This window comes from Trachypithecus francoisi, unplaced genomic scaffold (assembly GCF_009764315.1).
Source record: "Trachypithecus francoisi isolate TF-2019V2 unplaced genomic scaffold, Tfra_2.0 Lachesis_group0, whole genome shotgun sequence".
NCBI classification, from domain to species: Eukaryota; Metazoa; Chordata; class Mammalia; order Primates; family Cercopithecidae; genus Trachypithecus; species Trachypithecus francoisi.
This window is the reverse complement of record NW_022681453.1, coordinates 134,605,362-134,626,672: the sequence shown is the minus strand read 5'-3', so window position 1 is coordinate 134,626,672 and position 21,311 is coordinate 134,605,362. Positions and strand designations below refer to the sequence as shown.

The 21,311-nt window shown below is 37.5% G+C and overlaps 1 protein-coding gene across 6 annotated transcripts in view; it reads right to left on the bottom strand.

Annotated features, from left to right (window-relative positions):
* GOLGA4 (golgin A4) overlaps positions 1–21,311 on the bottom strand; it is a 120,120-nt gene that overhangs the window by 51,071 nt on the left and 47,738 nt on the right. For 5 of the 6 annotated variants that reach the window (XM_033212023.1, XM_033212019.1, XM_033212020.1 and 2 more), the window contains 5 exons: positions 20,259–20,391; positions 17,449–17,636; positions 17,092–17,175; positions 13,848–13,995; positions 382–560 (listed from right to left, as the gene is read on the bottom strand). In XM_033212023.1, coding sequence (XP_033067914.1) covers positions 382–560; positions 13,848–13,995; positions 17,092–17,175; positions 17,449–17,636; positions 20,259–20,391 — 732 coding nt within the window. The remainder of the gene's footprint in view (positions 1–381; positions 561–13,847; positions 13,996–17,091; positions 17,176–17,448; positions 17,637–20,258; positions 20,392–21,311) is intronic. The other variant, XM_033212021.1, reaches the window with a different exon arrangement.

Genomic DNA, 21,311 nt, shown 5'->3' with positions numbered 1-21,311 from the left:
CAGTCACTTACTCCCTCATTCCCTCAACACACACTAGGCAAGTATCTTCTTGGCCAAGTTCTTTGGAGGATACACTACTGAAGCAGCTAAGTAGCCTATCTTCAAGGTGCCTAAGCGTTGGGGAGCCACAGAACAGTTAAGGCACATCTCAGTTTATATAACATAGTCCACTGGAGAGAAAGCAAAGCTTAAAAGGTTCCAAAGAATTACCTTAGTATTAAACGCATTTATCTATCAAAATTTGTACTACATCCTGATTATCAGGAAACAGTCAATGTCTAAAATACAAACAAATTCTTCTTTACAGTCAAAGAGTGTAAGGAAAAAGACACTTAAATTTCAAATTTGTTGTAGCCCATTTCATTACAGAATTATTCTTACTTTCATTACATCAACAACCTCTTGTTTCACCCGACTTAATTCCTGTTGAAGATGGATGCGTTCCTCCTCACTTGTTTTTTCGATAGTTTTTATTTGTTCATCCATTTCTGCTTTCAGTTTTCTCCGTGCTTCCTCTGTTTTTTGGGCTGTACTCAAAGCTTTTTCAAGTTCCTCAAAAGCTATAATGAAAACAGCAGAAAACAAGTATCTCAAGAAATATCACTGAGCTAAAGTGTTTTACATTCAATTTTTGAGAACTAAGAGCAGCAGTAGCAGGACAGGTTTAAAAACTCATCATTGTTCTAAGCCAAGACATATTGGAGTAGTTCAGCAAAGCCACAAGAAATGTTCAGTCACCAAAACCAATTTGTCACTGAGTTCTGGATTAGGATATTAAGACTGTTTATACGAGCCTAAGCTTAGAAGTTTGGAAAACATAAATGACTGAAGGCTCTCCATTCTCTACCAGTTTCTTTATGGATAGTAAATTTAAAGAAATGAAGATTTGTCCCTATTTCTGTACTGTATAATTTCAATTGCTTTTTGTTTGCTCTATAGTTCTTATCATCAATAATTATGTTAATACTTTATTAACTATTATATACTCACTATGACACTTTTAAGAACGGAAAAACTATTCTTAGGCATATTTTATTTTTAAAAACTTCTTAACTATATAATAAAAGAGCAGACATTTTTGTTACTTTTTTAAACATTTACTGGCTGAATATTTCGAAATGAAACTTACTATTTGTATAAGTTTCAAACCAGAGCTCTTTCCAGGTGACTGGAAAGAAATCTTTACCTGATTCAACAGTATTATAGAAAGGCACTACCACAGCAGGGGGTTTTTGGGTAAGATAAGGAAGAATTCAGGCTCTGCAAAAATAATCATCTTGGCTAGAGTAGTAGGGTTTTTTTCGTGTGTGTGTGTGTGTGTGTGTGTTTGAGACGGAATCTTGCTCTGTCACCCAGGATGGAGTGCAGTGGTGCAATCCCAGCTCACTGCAACCTCTGCCTCCTGGGTTCAAGCAATACTCCTGCCTCAGCCTCCCAAGTAGCTGAGACCACAGGCATGCACCACCATGCTTGACTAATTTTTGTATTTTTAGTAGAGATGCAGTTTCACCATATTGTGCAGAATGGTCTCAAACTCCTGACCTCAAGTGATCCATCCACCTTATCCTCCCAAAGTGCTAGGATTACAGGCATGAGACACTGCATCTGGTCAGGTCTTTAAAGAGGCCAAACAGCTCAACATTATCAAACAAAATCAGATAGGACGGGTGCAACAGGTGTGTAACTTGGCACCGAAAATACATGTGACCGGGCACAGTAGCTCACACCTGTAATCCCAGCACTTTTGGAGGCTGAGGCAGGTGAATTACCTGAGGTCAGGAGTTCAAGACCAGCCTGGCCAACATGGTGAAACCCCATCTCTCCTAAAAATACAAAAATTAGCCTGAGTGTGCGGTAGCACACTCCTGTAGTCCCAACTACCCAGGAGGCTGGAGGCAATAGAATCACTTGAGTCTGGGAGACGGAGGCTGCAGTGACCTGAGATGGTGCCACTGCACTCCAGCTTGCCCGACAGAGCAAGACTTTGTCTCCAAAAAAAAAAAAAAATACATATGTGTGTGTTTACATGTATTTGTGTACACAGATGGTCCCTGATTTATGATGGTCTTGGATCTGTCAACTTCACAATGGTGCAAAAGCAATACACAGTCAGTACACTCCTCCACTTAATAATAAAGTTATGTCTGGATAAACCCTTTACAAGTTGATACTGATATTTTCAACTTACAATTAATTTATCAAATTCTAACCCCACCATAAGTCAAGGAGGATCTGTATATGCCTTTACATATGCGTACATATACGTGGGTTGTATATGTATGTATGCATGCACACACACACACACACGCATTATTAGCATAATGATACCCTAGGAAAGTCCTACTGCTACTGCCATCCTAGATTATTTCCTTTAGTCCTCACAGAAGTCTCCAGACTTCCCTCTACCATTGAGATGGACGATAAACAAAACTCAATTTTCAAGATGGGTTTATAATCCTACCAAGAAACATATGCCCCAGGGAGACAGTCGTTTATTGGCATATATAATATTTTCACTTCCAGTGGTATAAGAAATGTGGGAACTTCAACCTATGGCAGCTCAGAAAAAAAGGCCTTTCATTAACAATTTGGTTTAACACAGTGGTTTGGGCACAGGAATTGCAAACCTGAAGACAAACATTTACTCTAAAGCATTTTCTCAAAGGCAAAATTGCCAAGAGAAGAGTGAATTCTGGTAACAACTGGGAAATGCAACTTAGTTTGCTCAATCATTTAAAAAGTAATTTATCTGACAATCATATATATTTTTTTCTTTTGAGACGGAGTCTCATTCTGTCAACCAGGCTAGAGTGCAGTGGGCGCGATCTCGGCTCCCTGCAACCTCTGCCTCCCAGGTTCAAGCGATTCTCCTGCCTCGGCCTCCAGAGTAGCTGGCACTACAGGTGCCCACCACCATGCCCAGCTAATTTCTGTATTTTCAGTAAAGACAGGGTTTCACCATATTGGCCAGGCTGGTCTCAAACTCCTGACCTCATGATCCGTCGCGTCGGCCTCCCAAAGTGATATCTTTTATATAAAAAGCAAATCTATCCAATTTATTTTATATGCCCAAAGTATAAAAGTGATACTCAAATAAGGTCTAAATTTCAAAGGAATATTAATTAGCTGAAATTATTTATAAAGATTCCTATTGCCAGGTGCAGTGGGGCTCGCACCTATAATTCCATCACTGTGGGAGGCCAAGGTGGGAGGATTGCCTGAGCCCAGGAGTTCAAGACCAGCCTAGGCAACACAGTGAAACCCCATCTCTACAAAAAAATTAAAAATTAGCCAGGCAGGTTGGCTTGTACCTGTAGTCTCAGCTACTCTGAGCAGCTGAGGTGGGAGAATCACTTAAGTCTGAGAGGTCAAGGCTGCAGTGCGCAGTGATTGTGCCACTGCACTCTAGCTTAGCTGACAAAGAGAGACGTCTCAAAAAAAAAAAGAAAAGATTCCTATTCTAACTTTACTGGCATTTGCCTGCAAACCCCAACATGATAATCCTTAGATATAAATATGTTGGAAACAAAAATGGTGTCTTTGGTTTACATATTCTTTTACTATTAATTCTAATGTCAACCATACAGAAAATACAGAAATAATGAACGCTTACGGCTAACAAAAAATTAGTTTCCTCACTTAAAAAAATCAGTCAAGAAATAATGAACGCTTACTACTAACAAGAAATTAAGTTTCCTCACTTAAAAAAATCAGTCCAGTAAAGTGATTAATTATGGGAAAGATTCTGAAACAAAGTGCTTACTGCCTAATTAGTTTGTGTTGAAGGTTTAAATGCTGGGGGAATGAAAAAAGGTATGACCAATGTCTTTTAATACTTAGATGTCATCAGCACCTTTTCATTATTATTCAGCATATAAAATTGCATCTCGGCATTTCTGAGTAATTCACAAAAATATCTTCAATCAGGCTCTGGAGAAACTGAAGAGTTTTGAAACCCTTTCAGCAAAATAAGAGTTTAAATGAAAACCTTTTGTCAATTAAGTAAAATAAAACAAAACTATGTAGTCAAATCTAGTGAATTTTTTGTTTTCATTTTTAAAATTCCAGAATCCAGCACAGTATAAAAAATAAATGTAATGTTCTCACCTTTTCAAACAACAAAAAATCCATGCCACAAGTTCCTGTTTAGATATAATTTTCTGCTAATTAAGTTTTCTAATCACATTCAATAAATTTCAGGTACTATTCTATATAGAGTCTAATTTTAGTGTTTAATCCACTAAAACAGTTTGTCCAAGTCACCTTATTATCCATTATACAATGATGAAAATAGGATGGATTTGGTTTCAAAGTTCTTTTCATCAACCCTCTCTCCCACTTTCCAGTACCATGTCAGGGAACCAAATAATTTCATACCTAGAAAGAAACCATTAAAATCTTTCATTGAAATATGGTAACTGAAGCATCCAATTTTTCCTTCAGATGATAAATCAACCTGAATATATAAGCCTGATGATAGAACTTTAAAATTGGATTTAAGCAACGATCTTTACCTTGCAATATTTTTAAAAACTAAGAATGCTGACATGGATCAAGCTCCGTTGGGCAATAATATTTCTTACTAAAGCAGAATTTCTGAACCAATCAATTACTAATGGCTTTTAACTCTCAACAAAATGCAATATGTTATACTTCTTCTGACACAAAACTCACTGCTTTCTACCTCCCCATCCTGCTTTAAGGAAATGTTAAATAGCCAAAAAAGCAGTGGGGAAAGGCATTAAGATTACATATCTATATCTCCAAACACAGAAAACATATTTCAAACCCATTATGGGTTCTATACTGTATCACAAATGAAGCCACTTCCTCACAGGAAGTCTGCCTCCAACACTGAGTCTCATCACAATGTTTAAGGAGGATATACCAAGAGTTTACTTACTACCCAGAAACATCTCACCTGACCTTGTAACCCCCAGAAATGGCATCCCCAGTCTATAATATTATAAAAGTGAATTCCCTACTCTTTCCAAAGTGAAAATAGGATTTTAATGTAAGTACTAAAAAAGTATGTTCAAAATGTCCAGACAATTTATCTTTCAAATTCCCAACAAAAGATAAGTGAGTGAGGAGAAATAAAGCGTGCATCAGCCACAGCTGACAGGTCTTCTGCCAACATGCAAGAGTGCATGGGAAAATCACAGTCACGGCACACATCAATAGGAAGGCTAAGCATGAACTGCCACAGAATCTTGCAAGAACACACTGTGTTCTTCCAAAGCAAAATTCAATGTATCTCAGGCAATTTTTATTTAAAAAAACACACACACACACTTAAAAAATACTTTTAGGTCAATTTTCAATGAACTGTAAGTATGATCCTCTGTCAGTTAAGTAAAATGCAGGGCAGATCCTTTATTGCTAGCTTCTCCCTTTCCACTTCACATGAGGTTCACTCACATCCATGGGAATTATAAAAATGGGCAAACACTCTCTATAAGGGTTAAATGAGAAAGGTTGGCAATCTGTAGCTCAATAATCCAACCATTCAGTCATCAAATACATACTTGGCAGCTGTTTACCAACTGCCAAGCATATACTAGGTATTAAGTGACAAAGAAAATATTTCACAAAAAGATAGCTGAAGTAGTAATAAAGGGGAATAAAATAACTAATCCTTAGATACAGCTAGGAAGAATGTGGCAATGTTTTTGCTACTCCAGCACCTCTTAGAGGATACTCCTCATCCTGAGCATACCAATCAATTATAATAAGAAATGCCAGAATTCTGAGATTTCATGTAGCATTACTATTTTGTTACACTGTCCCAGAGAACACTTTACTACATGGTTAACAAGACCCACTTCTACCCTCAGTGCAGGAAATAAACAAAAATGCAGAAGTGTGAAAAGGCTGTTAACCTCTAGATTAATTGATGATCCTAACAAGCTGGTTAATGACATGAAGAATGAATAAGTAAGCCAATGCCTGTCTTTATCCCAGCAAAAACAAACAAACAAAATGAGTGAATGAAAAGCACTACAAAATAAATGAAATGCAAATTAACAGAAAAAGCAACAAAAATCATTTTATCAGAATTCCCACTGAATCATCAAGCCTCTTTGGCAAATAAAATCAAAGCCTACAGCAGCAGTTCTCAATATGTGGTCCAAAGATCCTGGGGTCTTGAGACCCTTTCAGAGGATCTGTGAGATCCTCCCTTTTCCAAATACGTGTCTACGTAAGAGTAGATTTTCTTCATATATTTCAACCAAAATAATATATCGCAACAGATTAAATGCAGAAACAGGCATGAAAATCCAGCTGCATTGTATTAAGCCAAGCAATGAGATAACAAAAATGTAAAACCAGGCCATTCTTCACACTAAACCTTATTTTGGAAAATATAGGTAGATTTCATAAAAGTATTTGTGCTAACATGTAATGGATTTATAAATGGTTTGTTTGTTTTTTGTTGTTTGTTTGTTTTGAGACAAAGTTTTGCTCTGTCGGCCAGGCTGGAGTGCAATGGCACCATCTTCAACCTCCACCTCCCAGGTTCAAGCAATTCTCCTGCCTCAGCCTCCAGAATAGCTGGGATTACAGGCGTATGCCACCATGCCTGGCTAATTTTTGTATTTTTAGTAGAGACAGTGTTCACCATGTTGGCCAGGCTGGTCTCAAACTCCTGACCTCAGGTAATCCGCCCGCCTCGGCCTCCCAAAGTGCTGGGATTACAGGCATGAGCCACCACGCCCGGCCTATAATCAGTATTATTATTTTTGAAACAGAGTCTCGTTCTGTCGCCCAGGCTGAAGTGCAGTGGCGTGATCTTGGCTCACTACAACCCCCACCTCCCGGGGTTCAAGCGATTCTCCTGCCTCAGCTTCCTGAGTAGCTGGGACTACAGGCACACACCACCATAGCCAGCTAATTTTTGTATTTTTAGTAGAGATGGGGTTTTGCCATGTTGGCCAGGCTGTTCTCAAACCCTTCGCACTCAAATGATCCACCCGCCTTGGCCTCCCAAAGTACTGGGATTACAGGCGTGAGCCACTGCACCCAGTCTATAATTGTTATTTTAAAAACGAATTAAACAAATATTGTTAAAATTTTTACTTTTAGCCGAGCGCGGTGCCTCATGTCTGTGATCCCAGCACTTTAGGAGGCCGAGGCGTGCGGATCACGAGGCCAGGAGTTCGAAACCATCCTGGCTAACACGGTGAAACCTATCTCTACTAAAAATACCAAAAAATTACCTGGGCATGGTGGTACCTGCCTTTAGTCCCAGCTACTCAGCAGGCTGAGGCAGGAGAATTGCTTGAACCCGAGAGGCGGAGGTTGCAGTGAGCCGAGATTGCATCACTGGACTCCAGCCTCGGCGACAGAGTGAGACTCTGTCTCCAAAAAAAAAAAAAAAAAAATTTTACTTTTAATTATTAATACATTAATATCAATACATATAACCCACATAAATAAAGCTCTTTGGAATCCCCAATAAATTTTAAGAGTGTTAAGAGGTCCCAGAGATCAAAAAGTGTCCAAGCTACTAGTCTAGAGCTTACATAAATGAAAATAAAATACTACCACCCGGTGGCAAAAATTAGATAGTGCAATGCTTATCTATAAATTAGGGCCTTTGCAGAGATTTAATAAATATTACATTTGCAAGGGAAATCTAAATTTTAAGCCATACTACAAAATATGTAACAAGATTCATTCTATAAACTGACTATGCTTTGACCTTCAAAAAAATTTACCAATTTATCCAAATTTTCTTTTTATTTTTTATTTTTGAGACAGTTTTGTTCTTGTCGCCCAGACTGGAGTGCAACGGCGGGATCTCGGCTCATTGCAACCTCTGCCTCCCAGGTTCCAGTGATTCTCCTGCCTCAGCCTCCAGAGTAAGCCGGGATTACAGGCACATGCCACCACGCCCGGCTAATTTTTATATTTTTAGTAGAGACGGGGTTCACCATGTTGGCCAGGCTGGTGAACTCCTGACCTCAGGTGATCCACCTGCCTCAGCGTCCCAAAGTGCAGGGATTTCAGGCGTAAGCCACCGCGCCCAGCCCCAAATTTTCATGTATATTTTACATACATATTTATCTATCAAATACCTTGAAAACATCAGGCTAATGCTGAAAAATATTAGGCTAAAGCTAAGTACATTGATTAAATTAGAAATATAATCTTGCACCAAAGAAATGTGTTTTTAAATTATTGATAGTTTCAAGTAATAGTGACATTGTTGGAGACATAAATAATTGCATTTTAAAAGCCATTTAAAATAAATTTTTCCAGCAGTTATTCATATAGTGCCAAAATACGTACATATTACTTATCTAACATGGCATACTTAAAATCTACTTTAATTCATACTTTTTTTTTTTTTTTGCCTGAGAAACATGGAATTTTCTTTGTAAAGCTTATTCTAAGTACCCATGATAAGAAAAAAAAAATAGCCCTTACCCCAGTCCTGTTCATACAAGGCTTGGGAAAGGCACCATGATTCACTTATTGGCATGTGTGGATGCACAAAAATAAGATGTTTTGTGAGACTTAAGACTCCAAGAAAACTTTGTTACATAAATTATCAGCAACAAAGCAGTTAAATACATATGTGATTTTGGTTATATAAAAATGCATAAATCTTACACACTATTTAAATACATAAAACTACGTTAATGGGTCCTTCAAACATCAAATAAATATGTTCTAATGAATTGCTTTTGGTATATCAGACCTATAAAAATGAATATATGAATAAAAAAAATTTCCTGCACAAACACACGACAATAAAAAAGCAAAGAATGTTATGAGTTAGCCCAAGTCTTTAAATGCCACCAATCATATAAAACACATAACTTCAGCAAAGACGAGGTACATGAAAAGGAAACGGGGTTTACAAAAGTTACTATACTCTAGAAACTTTCCTAATCTAAGCAAAATATTTTATTCATTTTGCATAATTGTAGGAAAAAACATTTTAACGGGGGGAGGATTAGCGTTGTAGCCTGGGTTATTTTTTTAATGGCTATATAAATTTAAATCACTTAAAAGTGGCTAATGAAAAAGACTAAAAGTCTATGGTTAAGAATTTATCCTGAGACAAAACTTTTTATCTAATAAGCTATATGTCAAAATTGTCACAATAGTATTTGTAACAAAACTATAAAATAATCTAGATGATAAACAGTAAGGAAATGATAACCAAGTAAATGATGTACATGCACTCTGACACAGCCATTAAAATATGTTAGTACTTCAGCAACACGTAAAAGTGTCAATAACATAAAGCTAAATGGGGGAGAAGAACATACAAAACTGAATGTACAGTATTATTACAATAATATAAAAATAAAAATTAGAGAAAACACTACATGGAAATTTACTAAAACAACAGTGATGTCATTTTCTCTATTTTCCAATTTTTTGGTAATATACTGCATTAATAATTAGCTACCCCATCTCCTATCCTGATACACATACACACACACACACCACACACACACACACACACACACAGAACAGCCAAGAACTAGTGTGAACTTTAGTAGCATTAACATTCTACACTGGTGCTACACTGAGGATATAATTTCCTGGAGAGTTAAAATACAGCATCAGGCACTTAAGCTGAATCACCAAACTTTTCCAAGTTTAAAATCTGGTTAATAGAAGATGTGACCATCTGTTCGTAAGTAACAACAAGAAAGAAACACTATCAACAATTGTAGAAGCGCTTATAACCAATAAACTTATTTTTTGTTCCCTTTATACACTAAAATAAAATACACATCTTTAACAAAACAAAAATGCTATGCTATCATACATCAAAAAATATGCCTAACATTTCCACTAGAGAGGAGACTATTTAAGAATTACAGGTTGATACACCATCCTGAAATCAGTATACCACCGTATTCACAGTCTCAGTATTTTATAACAGAATTATTCTTTTTACGCCAGCATGCAAAAACAGAAAAAGAAAATAAAGAATCATTCTGTTTAAAACCAAAGACATTCAGATTTCCTCTGTCCTCCAACATATGAAAGGCACCACAACTCATCTAGAAAAACATATGAGGAGCAGCTTAAGAGACTGTTTCCCAAGAAAAGTAGTGGGGAACGTTCTTGAGCTGATTTTGACATCCAGAATAAGTGAGCCAAAGGAATCAGTGATTTGTTTACTAATATCCACATCAATAATTACTAGCAGTATCAGACTTAAATTTCTTCACAGTTGAAAATGCACTTGGAGAGTTTATTTTCTAGGTAACAGTTTTATGTAGATATATCTACTTCTAAAATCTTAATAGTAAGCTGTAATGATATTAATATTTCCTTCACATGACCAGTTCTTATGTGTTTAACCTTTGAATTTTAAATCTAACAAAGAAAATAAATATTTAATAGAGCAATTGAATTTTCCAATAGCCAGACTATTTATAGAAATCCTACTTCCTTTACACTGAATTTTTCTTTTTTTTTTTTCCTCCTTTTTTTAAAATTATACTTTAAGTTCTAGGGTACATGTGCACAATGTGCAGGTTTGTTACCTATGTATACTTGTGCCACGTTGGTGTGCTGCACCCATCAACTCGTCAGCACCCATCAACTCGTCATTTACATCAGGTATAACTCCCAATGCACTGACCTTTTCTTATGCTTAGTGCTTAATTGGAAGTTTTCTTTCAATTGGCATACACACTTCACATTTGAATAAGAACCACTTCCTACTTGAACAGTTCTGTTTAGACTCAATTAAGACTATTAAATGAAATACAGTTTGTGTGCCTAAAACTAGCTTTCATTATAGATGTAAAAGGCATTATCTTCAATGTAGAGCCAGTTTGTTACAACTTTGTATCATAGCCCTCATTTATTATGACTACAAATATAATTTTTAAAAAATCTATAAAAGCACTTACAACTTTGTTAAATAAAGACTTTCCAAAATAAATATATCCATTAATAACTTAAATCTGGCAGGGCGCAGTGGCTAACGCCTGTCATCCCAGCACTTTGAAAGGCCAAGGAGGACAGATTACCTGAGGTTGGGAGTTCGAGACCAGCCTGGCCAACATAGTGAAACCCCGTCTCTGCTAAAAGTACAAAAATTAGCCAGCAGTGGTGGCACACATCTGTAATCCCGGCTACTCAGGAGACTGAGGCATGAGAATCACTTGAACTCAGGAGGCGGAGATTGCAGCGAGTCAAGATTGTGCCCAAAAAAAAGTAAAAAGTAATAATAATAGTAATTTAAATCTTAATTCTTTTAGTATTTATTAATTTTTGACAGTATTAATAGAAAAAAATTTTAAACCTTTAGGCTATCAAATATTTATAAAAATATGGTTTATGAAAATCACACTTAAAGACAAAATATATCTGTTCTGGAGAAGCAAGCAAGGGGAGGAAATGTGTACTACTAAAGGTTTAACTGGAACATATACATGGAAAATTTTATCCTGCATGTGAATGAACTATATATTTTGTCTATCTTTTCACCATTTACCCTTTTCAACTTGATATTTATTCATCAGTTTCTATCTCCTCACTAAGTTCACCCAATTTCAAAAGAAATTTAATCCCCTGACCAACATTTTCTCTTTACTGACTACAATAGTCAACAAAAAGCAGTTCTAAAAATGGAAAGGCTTGATATGAGAAGCTGAGGCTATGCATTAGATTTTCTGTTCACTGAAAGCAAAGTTGTTGAACCAATGTCTTAAAACACTCAAACTGGTTCTAGAAAGTCTTCAAAGATTATATTCTGAAAGATGCCATCTACTCTTTCTAAAGGGAAGTTTTCTCAGGTTTGATGAGAACAAATTCATTAACTAAATTCCCCAGTCACTTTATCCATACAATAACTGCAAGAAGATGGGGAGATATTTATGAAATAGTCAACTATTTATCTGTGTCGAGACCCAGTCCCCTTCTTACCTTAAAATCTGGTTTGTAAAATCATTTCTCAAAACTACATCCTCCAAATCATAGCCCTATCAAATTCAAAGACCTTTCCAAAGTCTTCATCTTACCTTCTCCACTTCTTGAAACACATCTTATATTCCCCCAAAAACCTAACTATCCACAATTTCTATGACTTCATGAGGTAACTTTTTTTTTTTTCTCATTTATGTCTCATTGCCAAACTCAAGACCTCCATATGGTTAAGAGCACAGACGTGAGTCACAATGCCTGGATTAAATATTGAGTATATACTTACCCTCTGTGCAGAAATGTGGGCAAATTACTTAACTTCTACATTCTTAGGTTTGCTTATTTGTAAAATGAAGATAACAGTATTATTCCACACACTTGTGAGGATGCAACACAAGTAAATACAAGCAAAGCCCTTAAACCAGAGCATTACTAAAGTAATGGCTAGCAGCAGTATTAACAATAGTAGCAGCAGTAGTAGTAGCAGCAACAAGTGCTAAATAAGTGTCAGCAGAAGCAGCTGCTGCTGTTACTACCACGACTATTACTACTACTGTAAAACTTAATCTTTTGTAGAAATCAGCCTCTCCTAGAGATTTAACCACAGGTTTCAATCCTAGGCTGACGACTCCTGAAAGATGTTCCAGTTTCTTATTTCCAAATTCCTGCAACTCAATTCCATTTGAAAAGTTCATGACTGGCTCAAATTCAATGTATCTAAACAAACCCATCATTTCACTCCAATTCTCAACTTCCCCATTTAGATTTCCTATTCTAATTCCACACTACTATTTATTAAGTATCCTAAGCTTAAAACTTTGAAGTCAACTTAGAGTCCTTACTTTTCTTCTGCCTCCCTAATTAGAGACCAAATTCTACAGATTCTATCTTTCTTCTCCTTCCCAGAACCACCATCCTAGCCAGGTGGCCAAAGCTCACAGTCCCTAAAATCTGGATTTCTGTCTTTGCTTCTAAGTTTGACTTCCTATTTCATTTATTTTCTATGTAAAACCCTAGCTCCCATCACACTATGCCTTCCTATTACTGGCTTCCTGTTACTTTGTATATCAAAGTCTAAACTCAGCTACCTACCTTTTAAGATTTCAATAGTCAGTTCCTTTACAATCCAACTGCATTTCTCACTTCAGCAAGAATGGTTTTCAGCTGATTCACACACCCACCATGATCACTGTGCCTGTTCATGGCATCATAGCATCTGAAATGTGTGCTGCCCACACCTCTCTTGTTAGGCCCATTCTATTCATTATTTGAGATCCAATTCAAAATTCACATCTTCCCTGATATGAAGTCACAGTTCATCCTGCTCTCCCCCTTTCAAACATCCCTCCTTTCCTAGCTTTAGTCAGTTTTGTACCTTGTTGAATACTATGCTGGGTTCTATACTTTATAGCCCAGCATTTATTGTGTCAAAACACGCTATTAACACTAAAGTGATCATTATTCTCTTTAAAAGCAGACTATAACTTATACTTTTTGTTTACCCTAAAGCATCTATAAGGTAACAATTATTTAATAAATACCATGCTGTACCTTACTGGGAAGTTCTAAAATTTTAAACGTGGATTTTGATACTCTGTCAGCAAACATTTTCTGTAAGGGGCCAGATGATAAATATTTTAGGTTTTGTAGATCACATACGATCTCTGTCATATATTTTTCTTTTCTTCAACTATTTAAAAATTTAAAAATCATCCTTAGCCTAAGGGCCGTACATAAACAGGCCGTGGGCTGGATCTGGCCCACAGGCCACAGTTTGCCAACCTCTGCCTCCTCTAATGAGCAGAGATGGGTGTCTTATTAGGAGCCTCTACAGTTAAGAATTTTTATCAATATTTAACTCATTTTTAAAAAATATTGGTCAAGCACCTTAAGTTAACTTTTGAGTTCCAACATAAAACAAGTAACCCTCAAGTTCTTACCAGCTCTTTCGGACTTTTCTTTCTGTTCCCGCAATTCCTCTCCCTGGGTAGTCATCTGTTTGATGCGACTACGGAGTTGAGCAATTTCTTCTTCTTTCATTTCCAGGGTTTCATGCATCTGACGTTTTGTCTCTGCGATTACCATTCCCTGAATAGAAGTGAAGACTCTAAAATATTTGCATAACAAAACTGCATCAACAGCACAGATAAAACTCAATTTAAAAGGCAGAAAAAGGCCGAGCATGGTGGCTCATGTCTGTAATCCCAGCACTTTGAGAGGCCAAGCAGGGTGGATGGCCTGAGGTCAGGAATTTGATACCAGCCTGGCCAACATGGCGAAAACCTGTCTCTACTAAAAATACAAAAATTAGCCAGGCGTGGTGACACATGCCTGTAATCCCAGCCACTCAGGAGGCTGAGGCAGAAGAATTGCTTGAACCCAGGGGGCGGAGGTTGAAGTGAGCTGAGATCATGCCATTGCACTCCAGCCTGGGTGACAGTGCGAGACTCCATCTCAAAAAAAATTAAAAATTGAAAAATTAAAAATAAAAGGCAGAAAAAAATGATATTTCTTGCTAAGTACAGCGTAACAATTATTTCAGTACTTCACAAACTGAGGTCTGTTTTCTGCTCTAATCCTATTACCTAGCATAACAGGGTATTTTTTACATTAAAAAATTTTAATAGTTTAACCCTTAATGCATTAAAACATTATTACTTAAAATATTTAATTTATAACCTTTCTACAAATGTGCTATCTGTCTTAGAAAACAGTTTATAATGAACAAAATATAGTCTTCTGAACTTGGCTTGATGCTACAATAAACTACAAATATTGATCTGTGCTATAACATGGGGATAACCCCAGAGACTGAGAATGGAAGGTACCTGCTGCCACACTGGATAAAGCAAAATCCCAGGACACATCTACCTGGTTTTTCTCTTTCTTCCTGTGACTGTCTCTGGTACCACCACTACTCCTTACTTTGCTCAGTAAGGCATCCCCATTCCTCCAACTTGCTAGTTACTTCTGTTCCCTCTTTCTGGATAATCTACACTAGAAATGCAGCTCAGCAGCGGAAAAAGATAACCAAATTGTACGAAGCAAAAAAGTCATTTAGGACTAACAAAAAATGAGGTGGTTCACTTGTCTGTTGAAAAAATGTTCAGACTTTGTGACAACTATTTCATGGTCTTAAGATTACAGGGTTTGCCAACCCTTACTTTAGAGTATGACTCTTTCAGATGGCTAATATTAATGGAGAGATAGAAAGATAACAACCAGGTAAGTAAGACACTGTTATATGAAATCTCAAAACAAAATCATGGAACTTCAGTTTCTTCAAAAACCAAAATATAGTGGAAAGAGAAGGAGAGAAGATAATCGAACCTCTAAATTAAAAGAAATCTTGAGAGTCATATCAACCAATTGCAATGAAAAAACTTTATGCCGGGCGCGGTGGCTCAAGCCTGTAATCCCAGCACTTTGGGAGGCCGAGACGGGCGGATCACGAGGTCAGGAGATCGAGACCATCCTGGCTAATATGGTGAAACCCCGTCTCTACTAAAAAATACAAAAAACTAGCCGGGCGACGAGGCGGGCGCCTGTAGTCCCAGCTACTCGGGAGGCTGAGACAGGAGAATGGCGTGAACCCGGGAGGCGGAGCTTGCAGTGAGCTGAGAGCCGGCCACTGCACTCCAGCCTGGGCGGCAGAGCAAGACTCTGTCTCCCAAAAAAAAAAAAAAAAAAAAAACTTTATAAGGACCCTGATTCATAAAAGAGCAAAAAATATATGAGACTAGAGAAAATCTGAAACTGACTAGATAGCAGGTCATATTAAAAAATTATTAAATTTTTAGATGTGATCATGATAATGTGGTTGTATTACTGTAAAAATAACATCTTTTATTTTAAAGATATATTAAAATACTTTTGGGAAAAAAATGATAAAATTTCTTGGATTTGCTCTAAAACAACTCTGGCATGAGTAGGACAATGAGAGTTGAGAAGGTACAGATGAAACAAGATTAGTCATGAGATGTTAATTGTTGAAGATGGGTGGTGGGTTCACAGAAATTCATTTTAGCAGCTTTTCTTTTGTAAATGTTTTAAGTTCTTAGTAACACAAAAAAAATTTTTAAATAGGCCCTCAAGAAGTTTATAATCTAGCAAAGCAATATTATCAAAAGGATGAAAAAGACTGCCAATATATTTTAACAGCAGGACAGCTGTGACATGTTCTTAATTACATGACCACTTAAAACACTGTAGTGATAACCCGGCATATTAAAGAAACTGGCGGATGGTATGGAACAAACTGGGAGCTGCTTAGAAAAAGGACCCAAGAACTTGGGACTGAAAGACTTAGGTCAAAACTGTTAACCCATGAATTTTCTGGTTGTCTTTGCTGCATAGCTATAGCTGCTGCTCCAACTCCAAACTACCAAAGGTAAGACTCATTCCTTCCTCAATCCTCCAATCTCACCTACACATTCTAAAATTTATTTGTAGAAATTGTTGTTTATGCTAATATATAAATTATCACTTATTTACTTTTTTAAGAGACAGGGTCTCACCCTGTCACCCAGGCTGCAGTACAGTAGTGTGATCATAGCTCATTGCAGCCTCTTACTCTGGGCTCAAGCAATCCTCCTGCCTCAGCCTCCCAAGTAGCTGGGACCACAGGCATATACCAACATACCCAGCTAATTTTTTACTTTTTGTAGACAGGGGGTCTTGCTTTACTGCCCAGGTTGATCTTGAACTTCTGGTTTCAAGCAATCCTCCCACCTCAGTCTCCCAAAGTGCTGAGATTAAAGAGATGAGACACTGTGCCCAGCCCCTTATTTATTTTTTAGGCAACTTATCTGAGAGATTAGTCTGTTTCCATATTATTTGAAAGAACATACTGATACCATTCACATTTAGAATGCCTTAACTATAAATAATTTAACTTTTCTCTGTAATGTAGTTATGTACCATAAATATAAACTTACTTTGCAACAGTTATTCTAGTCTACAAATCAAAATGCTGACTGGGATCAAGAAATCAGAGAATCAGTTTCACACAATACAAAACTAAGGCTAGTAGTTACATAAATCTAGAAATTAAAAAGATTTTTCATGGAAAAAGCTGCCATAATTTTGGAAAACAGAAACAAGCATGAATGTTTCCAACTGTTTCCAAAAGTAAATGTTGGGGCCTCTTGACAAATTTTAGTATCACAGGTTTTGTTGTTTTACCTTATCTTGTTCAAGCTGTTCAATTAAGTTCTTTGCATCACGTAACTGAGTGATAAGTTTAGTCTTCTCAGCCATATGAAGGTCCTAAAAAAAATTTTGAAATTCATTTCCATCTCTAATAAAGCTTCTTCTCATTTGAGAACTCTAAAACATTTATCTAATTTATATACATGTTACAGTGTAGAAGGAGAAAAGTACACAGGAAGTCTCAAGGTATAGTAAGTGTTATATAGGCCAGGGCAAACAAGAATGTCCTTTCCATCCACTCTCCTTTCCCGGAGGTACAAGCCATGCTGTGGAGCCTGTGGATCTAACTTTACAGGATTAAATTAGAACAAAACTCATCTGCTCTTTTACCTTTATCTTTTCTAGTTCTTGAAGTCTTTCATCCAGTTGTTCTTGCAGAGCTTCTTTTTCACTAGTTAATAGTGTACATTGTTCCTTATGTGACTGAATTGTTTCCTTACAACGCTTAAGTAGGTTCTCTTGACGCTTAACTCTTTGCTGGAGTGTTTCCAGTGTTTTAGCAGAAGTTCCATCTTCCACTAACAATAAAGCAGCATAAGGAGGGGCCATCAGTAAGGAATATGAAACCGCCTTTGGAAAATTATGACTGAGACAGTGAAAGAAATCTAACCTAACTGACTCCATCTTGGTTCTAACCTTTAAGCTGTCATTGTTCGCTCCTGGGTGTAGGCCGAACTAACTTTGGGAGAACTTACAGTTTAAAACAAAGACAATAAAAGCCATTTCCCAAACAAACCTCCTTCTTGCATGGGGACCAGACTGCCTTTGTAGGACTAACAAATTAGCCAAAAGATTAGAAATTATCATTTAGGAGTCATGCATCTGAAGGCTACAAGATTCTGACCACCACTAAACGGCTCCTAATATCACTGCTTGAGATATTTTGCAGACCCTGCACTTGATGGATCAGCTGGCAACACCCAGATAGATAAATTGGCTCATCTGATCTTGTGGCTCTCATCCAGGAAGTGACTCAGCACAAGAAGACAGCTTTCACTACCTATGATATCATCTCTGACCTGACCAATCAGCACTCCTGGCTCACTGGCTTCCCCGCATCCACTAAATTGTCCTTAAAAACTCGGATCCACAAATGCTTGGAGTGACTAATTTGAGTAAAATAAAACTCCGGTCACGTGCAGTCGGCTCTGTGTGAATTACTCTTTCTCTACTGCAATTCCCCTGTCTTGATAAATCAGCTCTGTCTAGGCAGTGGGCAAGGTGAACCCATTGAGCGGTTACAAATATAAGGGCGCTTTAGTAACAGTCTGTTAGTACACAGGAGTGTATTCCATTTTTTTTTTTTTTTTTTTTTGAGACGGAGCCTCGCTCTGCCACCCAGGCTGGAGTGCAGTGGCGTGATCTCAGCTCACTGCAACCTCCATCTCCCTGGTTCAAGCAATTCCCCTGCCTCAGCCTCCCGAGTAGCTGGGATTACAGGTGCATGCCACCACGTCTGGCTAATTTTTTTTATTTTTAGTAGAGATGGGGTTTCACCATGTGGGCCAGACTAGTCTCGAACTCCTGACCTCAGGCAATCCGCCTGCCTTAGCCTCCCAAAGTGCTGGGAATACAGGCGAGAGCCACCATGCCCAGCCAGGAGTGTATTCTTACACCAACATTCTGCTATACTCTTAGTCAGATGAAGAAGGGACAACCCTAGTCAGCTAATAAACTGGCACCCTTCCAAAACTTTACTTAGTATTAGTTGTTTAATCTTTATCTGAAGAAGCTTAGTAGTGAATTCACCTCTTTGCAGTTCAACCCCATTCAGAATGGCACGGTAGTTAACTAACATTAACTGAATCCACCCTCCTTAAAATAACAGTTTGATAATCATCTTTTGTTATTCAAAATTATGTGTCTTAGTTCACCTCCCAAAAGGATTAATAAAGTACAGTGTTCTTCCCAACCACATTCTAATCTCTTTCTGAGAGAAGTTCTGGTAAGTGCAGCTTTCTCCATCACTTTACATTTATGAGTCTGAAGTTTCCACATTTGGGGAATTTCGGGAACGGGTCCCCGCCCCACCACCCGACCATAGGCTGGCTGCTCAGACAGTTAACTGTTCAACTACTTACTCCAAGTTTATCGTAAGTCCCTTTGAAAGAAAAAGCTAGGAAATAAAAGATGGGAATTTTATTGCGTATATACCTCAAAGCCTCAAAGCAAAGAAGGCTATAACTGAATTTTAAGACAAAATATAGCTATTTCTTCTTTTTCCAGTTAAAAAGCAATTAATAGGAAATAGGACAAATACAAATATCTATGAATATAGAAATATTTAAGCAATATTATTTAAAAACTAAAATATCCAAACAATTACACATAGCACATTTATTAGCATGTAAGCAGAACTGGCCTGTTCATATGACACCTAGCTACTGCTATTAATAAAACAGTGTAGCATAATAAATGAATTTCAATTACAATGAAAATGTGGTATTACTCACAGACTATGACATTTTTGCATATTAAAACAATTATTTTTGTTGGGCACAGTGACTCGCGCCTGCGATCCCAATATTTTGGGAGGCGGAGGCAGGCAGATTACTTAAGATTAGGAGTTTGAGACCAGCCTGGCCAACATGGTGAAAGCCCATCTCTACTGAAAATACAAAAATTAGCCGGGCGTGGTGGTGCACACTTGTAATCCCAGCTATTCAGGAGGATGACACAGGAGAATCACTTGAACCCAGGAGACAGAGGTTGCAGTGAGCCGAGATCATGCCACTGCACTCCAGCCTTGGCAACAGAGTGAGACACCATCTCAAATAAACAAACAAACAAAAAACACGTATTTTCTCCTAAATAACAAAGAACCAAAAAAACAAAAAAAAAACCCTTGCATCTTCCTGAAACTATTAGGACCACGGACACTTCTACCTCAGCCCACATCTATCAGCTCACATCCTGGAATCTCTCAAAATCCTCCTCTAGGTTTTCTTGGGGTTTTGTTTTCGTTTTTCTTTTTCTTGTGGAGAAGGGTTTTCTCTATGTTGCCCAGGCTGGTCTCAAACTCCTGAACTCAAGCGATCCTCCCACACTGGCCTCCCAAAGTGTTGGGAATACAGGTGTGAGCCAAGGAGCCCGGCCCTCCTCTAGTTTTTAAATTAACCTTTTGACAAAATGAAGCTTACCTACTGGCTCTACATCACTCTCTGGATTCTCTTCTTTAGTCAAGAATTCAGCCTGTGGTTCCAGCTGAGGAAGTGGTTTCAGTACATCAACATTCATCGGGCCATTTCGTAATCGTTGTTTCAGCAGAGAAACCTAATATAAATGTGCTTTATTAGAAAAAAGTCAAAAAAAACTATGGGAGTAGTACAATTGTCCCTTGGTATCTGTGGGGGATTGGTTCCAGGATTCCCTGTCAATACCAAAATTCGCAGGAGCTCAAGTCCATTATATAAAATGGTGTAGTATTTGCATATAGTCTACACACATCCTCCAGTATACTTTAAATCATCCGTAGATTACATAAACTACCTAAATAATGAAAATGTTATGCAAATAGTTGTTATACTATATATATTTTAGAAAATAATGACAAGAAAAAAGGCTACATGTTCACTACACGTGGTTTTTTTCCCCCTAAATATTTTTATCCAGTTGGTTGAATCCACACATACAAAACATATCAATGTAGACGGCTTATTGTACTTTCTTTAAAACAGAGAGAGGATGGATTAAATGATACTCTTCTTACTAAAGTGGGGGAAAATAAAACAAAAAGTTTACCCCCAATACAGTCGGTTTTTGTATTTGCTATTATTATTATGCAGTTAGTCAAAAGACACAATAAATAAAAAAGTATCCTTAACATTAACCGAGGAGCTAGGAGTGGTGGCTCATGCCTATAATCCCAACACCTTGTGAGGCCAAGGAGGAAGGATCGCTTGAGCCCAGGAGTTTGAGACCAGCCTGGGAAACAGAGTGAGACCCCATCTCTACAAAAAATTTTAAAAATTAGCTGGGCATGGTGGCATATGCCTGTAGTCCCAGCTACTCTGGAGGCAGAGGCTGGAGGATTGCTTGAGTCCAGGAATTTGAGATTGCAGTAAGCTATGATCATGCCACTGCACTGCAGCCGGGGTAAAAGAGCAAGACCCTGTCTCAAAAAAAAATTAAAAATAAAAAATTGAGGAAAGCAAAAAGTTTTAAAAAAGAAAAAACTTTTGGAACCTTGCAGA